This window comes from Chelonoidis abingdonii, chromosome 12, assembly GCF_003597395.2.
Source record: "Chelonoidis abingdonii isolate Lonesome George chromosome 12, CheloAbing_2.0, whole genome shotgun sequence".
Classification (NCBI taxonomy): Eukaryota; Metazoa; Chordata; order Testudines; family Testudinidae; genus Chelonoidis; species Chelonoidis abingdonii.
This window is the reverse complement of record NC_133780.1, coordinates 824,344-829,687: the sequence shown is the minus strand read 5'-3', so window position 1 is coordinate 829,687 and position 5,344 is coordinate 824,344. Positions and strand designations below refer to the sequence as shown.

General features: G+C 61.2%; 1 protein-coding gene across 1 annotated transcript in view; it reads left to right on the top strand.

The window, feature by feature from the left end:
- Positions 1 to 2,752, top strand: part of LOC116821653 (antigen peptide transporter 2-like) — a 24,926-nt gene extending 22,174 nt beyond the window's left edge. The window contains exons 9-12 of the mRNA XM_032775007.2: positions 482 to 655; positions 751 to 910; positions 1,285 to 1,421; positions 2,319 to 2,752. Of these exons, the coding sequence (XP_032630898.1) occupies positions 482 to 655; positions 751 to 910; positions 1,285 to 1,421; positions 2,319 to 2,510 (663 nt within the window). The 3' untranslated portion in view covers positions 2,511 to 2,752. The remainder of the gene's footprint in view (positions 1 to 481; positions 656 to 750; positions 911 to 1,284; positions 1,422 to 2,318) is intronic.
- Positions 2,753 to 5,344: the final 2,592 nt, after the last annotated feature.

Below are 5,344 nucleotides of genomic sequence, written 5' to 3'. Positions count from 1 at the left end.
CACCCTCCCCCCCCGGCTACACCCTACCCCTCAGCTACACCCTACCCGCACCTCTCCCACCCGGACCGCCAGATCCTAAAGGTACCGACAGCGAGGTGGCTACAGCCTACCCCTGGCTACACCCTACCCCCCCGCTACACCCTACCCCCACCCCTCCCGGCCAGACCGCCAGGTCCTAAAGGTACCGACAGCGAGGTGGCTACACCCTACCCCTGGATACACCCTACCCCCCCGGCTACACCCTACCCCTCAGCTACACCCTACCCGCACCTCTCCCACCCTGACCGCCAGATCCTAAAGGTACCGACAGCGAGGTGGCTACACCCTATCCCCAGCTACACCCTACTTCCAGCTCATAGCCCCCGGGGAGGGGATCCCCCAGCCCCAGGCTCTTCCCCCGGGGATGGGATCCCCCTGGCTCCCAGCCCCTGTGATCCCCCCCCATGTGACAGGCACTTTGATACTCTCCCCACTGTCCCAGGCTGTGTCCTTCGAGCTGTGCCCCGGGGAGGTGACGGCGCTGGTGGGGCTGAACGGCAGCGGGAAGACCACGTGTGTGGGGCTGCTGGAGCGGTTCTATGAACCCCAGGCCGGGGAGATCCTGCTGGACGGGGCCCCCATCCGGGAGTACGAGCACCGGTACCTGCACCGCCAGGTGAGGGCAGCGGGGGCAGGGGCTGGGCTGCTGCTCACTGTGTGTGACAAGCTGGGCAGGTCTCAGCCCCTAACGCTGCCCCCTCTCACCGGCAGGTGGCCCTGGTGGGGCAGGAGCCTGTCCTCTTCTCTGGCTCCATCCGGGAGAACATCGCTTACGGGCTGGGGGGCTGCAGGGAGGAGCAGGTCACCAGGGCGGCCAGAGAGGCCCATGCCTCTGGGTTCATCACGGAGCTGGACAGCGGCTTTGAGACAGGTGAGTCACCATCGCCTGTGCTGCAAGGGCTTCTGGGAAAGGTCCTCTGCTGTAACCACTAGGCACCTCTCCCCTCCCAGAGCTGGGATAGAACCGAGGAGTCCTGGCTCCCACCTTTCCCCCCTGCTGTAACCCATCAGCCCCCACTCCCCTCCTAGAGCCGGGGAAAGAACCCAGGAGTCCTGGCTCCCAGCCCCCACCCTCGCTCTAACCCACAAGACCCCACTCCACTCTCAGAGCCAGGAGAGAACTCAAGAGTCCTGGCTCCCAGTCCCCCTGCTCTAACCACTAGGCACCACTCCCCTCCCAGAGCTGGGATAGAACCCGGAAGTCCTGACCCCCCGCACCTTTCTTCTCTCTCTGACCCCCTGCAGAGGTAGGGGAGAAGGGTGGGCAGCTCTCGGCGGGGCAGAAGCAGCGGATCGCCATCGCCCGGGCACTGATCCGCCAGCCAGCTGTGCTGATCCTGGATGAAGCCACCAGCGCGCTGGATGCGGAGAGTGAATGCGCGGTGAGTGGTGGGTGCAGTGGGATCCGAACTCTGAGCCTGGACAGTCTGAGGCCTTGGCTAGAGTTGCGGTGCTGGTGATAGGGTTACAGCATTGCAACTTACTCGCTGTCCACACTTGCAAGGCACATACAGCGCTGCATCTCCCTTGCTGCAGCGCTGGCCGTACTCCTGCTCTGCCTCGGGTGTAAGGATTGCAGCGCTGGTGATGCAGCGCTGCTCCGCAAGTGTGGCCACCAAAAGCGCTGTAATTGGCCTCCGAGGTTTTCGGAGGGATCCCAGAATGCCTGCTCAGCCACTCTGCTGTTTTGTTGTGAACTCCGGGCACCCGGAGCTGCTTGTCTGAAAAACAAACACAGCTCCTGTTTGCTCGAGCAGAGGCAGGCGGAGGGATTGCTTTGGAATTTCACAGCTAGTGTTTGCTAGAGGAGAGAAACAGCACGGCCGGGGCGGGGGGATGGAGTCAGCCGGAGAAACTGCTTATCTGGTCTGAAGCCTTTTTGCATTTAAGCGTGATTGAGAGAGGGGTGGGGTAAATCGCCAGAATTTGCAAGGCAGGGAGCTGTCACAGTGTCTGCTTCAAAAATCCTCTCTCTCTGTCTCTCGCAAGCTCCCTGTCACACTCCACCCCACCCCCCTCTTTTGAAAAGCACGTTGCAGCCACTTGAACGCTGGGATAGCTGTCCACAATGCACCACTCCCAACAGCGCTGCAAATACAGCCACACTGCTGCGCTGGTAGCTGTCAGTGTGCCCACACTCCAGCGCTTTCCCTGCACAGCTGTACAAACACAGCTGTACCTCCCAGCGCTGCACATCTCCAAGTGTAGCCAAGGCCTTCGTGTCTCTGGGCTGTGTCACATGTGGATGGCTCCTAACGCGGCTCTGCTCCTCCCCCCAGATCCGCCAGTCGGTGCTGAGCCAGGGGCCCCGGACGGTGCTGGTGATCGCCCACCGCATGCAGACAGTGGAGAACGCCGACCGGATCGTGGTGCTGGAGGGCGGGACCGTGGCCGAGGAGGGGACGCACGCTGAGCTGATGGGGCGCAAGGGCCCCTACTACAGACTGGTGCAGAGAGACCTGGCCGAGTAGCCCCCGCCCTGGGGAATAGCCCAGCACCAGCCTGACGACCCGTCCCCTCCTCCCCCCGGCACAGGGTGACATGGAACATACTGACAGCGTCTGATTATCGTATGATGTCGGGTCACTGGTTTATCGCCTGCGTTAGGGTGTCGGTTCTGTGTGGGGAGTCCCGGGGGGAGGAGGGGGCAGGTGTGTTCGACTGCCTGAGCGCGAGAAGTGTTTTGCAAAATACATTGATGAGGTGAAACATCTGATCAGCGTCTGTGACGGTCTCTGGCTGGAAACGCCGTCGCTGGTCCCATGCCCCAGCCCAGGGCTGCAGCGTTCGCTCTTGCTGGAGCCAGTCCCTGGCTGTAACGCCCCACGGAACCAGTCGTGTTTAACGAAGAACGTGGCCTCCCGGTCAGGCTGGTGCTCTGCGACCCGCCCGGAGAGCTGGGAATTGCGGGTCAGCGCGTGGCTGGGGCTCGGCCCGGGCAGTGCCAGCGCATGGCTGCAGAGAGCCAGCAGGAGGCGCTCCAGGCTCCGAGCGGGTGGGTCTGTCACACAGTAACAGCAGCCGCTGTCTGTCAGCACCGGAGCCGGTGTCACTCCGGTTTCTATCCCAGGCTGGTGGAGCAGAGCTGATCCCGGGAGGGGCTGCAGGCTCCGAGCAGGTGGGTCTGTCACAGAGTAACAGCAGCCGGTGTCACTCCGGTTTCTATCCCAGGCTGGTGGAGCAGAGCTGATCCCGGGAGGGGCTGCAGGCCAGCAGGGGGTCACTGGGTCACAGACACTGAAATGTCAGACAGGCCTGAGCGGCTGGGAGCCGGGGTGAGACAGGCTGTTAGCGAGGGCGGCTGTGGGAACATTGACCGTCTCTGAGCTCAATAAAACTTAACAAGGCCAATGGAGTCTCTCCGCTCCCCTGGGAAGGGGGTCAGTGTCACTGTGATGGAATAGGGACTGTCTGTGTAGGGGATGGGAGAGCCAGGGGTGACGTTAGGTGAGGGACAGGGGCTCAGCTTGTAACCTGAGCCGGGGGGGTGGGGAGGGGTGTGTCACGGAGTCCCCGGGCGATGCTCTGGAACTGCTCCCCACCAAGCCGGGCAGAACCTTGGGGAACCTCCTCTCCCTCGGAGCAGACTGTCTGCAGGGCAAGACGCTCACACGTCTTCTCCTCCTGGGTCTCTCCTTGGAGCATTCAGTATATGCCCCTCCGTGTGCTTCCCACAGCGAGTCGCCCCAGCGGGGTCCTGCACCCCCACTTCACAGTCAGACATGACTCTCAGCCAGCCAGTAACACAGAGGTTTATTCGATGACAGGAACAGGGTCTAAAACAGAGCTTGTAGGTACAGAGAACTGGACCCCGCGGCCGGGTCCATTCTGGGGGGCAGTGAGCCAGACCCCGAGGTCTGCACTTCACTCCTCGTCCCCAGCAAGCTCCAGCCTGACACCCCCTCCAGCCCCTCCTCTCTGTTCAGCCCCTTTCCCGGGCCAGGAGGTCACCTGATCCCTTTGTCTCCAACACCTTCAGCTGGCACCTTTGCAGAGGAGGGGCCCAGGCCATCAGTTGCTAGGAGACAGAGTGCCAGGCATTTAGGTGCAGTGGCCCTTTGCTCTGCAGCAATCACACACCCTTATCCCACCACCTAGATATTAAGAACTGCACAGGGGACACTGAGGCACCAACACAGGATTCAGGGGAAACATTAAGAACAGTCCCAGTTCGTCAGAGGATGTCAGCACCTTTGCCCGGGAAGCTGGACAAAGGAAGGGGCTGGCTGGAGGGAGGGGAGTTTTTTAATTTTGGTTTTGGGCTGGGTGGTTGGAATTCAGGGAATCCCAAGCTGGGGTCTAAGCTTCCTGAACCCCACAAGGACTTGATTGAGGGGTCCTGGCTGTGCCCACAAACTCTGCTGTAACCTGCGTTCCTGTTGTCCAATAAACCTTCTGTTTTACTGGCTGGCTGAGAGTCACAGTGAGTCCCAGGAAGAGGGGTGCAGGACCGGACACCCCGATTCCCCGTGACAGTCACTATCTCCAGAGGGGGAAACTGAGGCAAAGTAACAGAGGAGTGATTGTGTCAAAATTAAACAGCAAGTCAGTGGAGTCCCAGCTCCCAGCCCTCCCCCCCATAACCCACTAGCCCCCACTCCCTCCCAGAGCCAGCGATAGAAGCCAGGAGTCCTGGCTCCCAGCCTCCCCCTGCTCTAACCAATAACAATTCTCTCCTGAACCGCTGTGGACGAAGCTGGCAGAACCGGCACTGGCTCCTGCGGCACTGGGTGCGGTCGCTGAAGGAGGGGGGAGCAGGAGGGACAGATCTGGGGTGCAGGGTGCAGTGTTTGTAGAACTGTCTCTCATACCAGCCTTGCTCTGGGGGACTGGCTTGTTGCTCTGTAACAGCAGTTGAGGGGCTGGTGATGTTTTTTGGGCAGGTCCTACACCAGTTCTGGGTCATCTTCCACCCACAGAGCTGTGGCTCTGGGATTGTCAGTCAGGGTGAATGGAACCAAATCTGCTCCACTGAGCAGGGTGGGGAAGGGGGTCATGGCAGCCCCCCAGGGGGACACACCCATGGAAGGGTGCAGGAGAGAAGGGGTTGTTCTGCTTACCCAGGGTAAAGGTACAAACTCCATCCCTGGGTGTGTCGGCTGCCTGGAAGGAACAGGACCCTGCCGCTGCCCATTGTTCAGGGTGATCCCCGACTGACCTCCTCCCCCCAAGTGTAGCCAGCACTGTCACGGGGAGAGCTGCTCCTGTCCATACAGCTCCTGCCTCTCCAGGAGGTGGAGCACCGACTCTGGTGGGAGACACTCTCCTGTCTGCATAGGAGGCGGTTTCGCTAAGCACCCCAGCA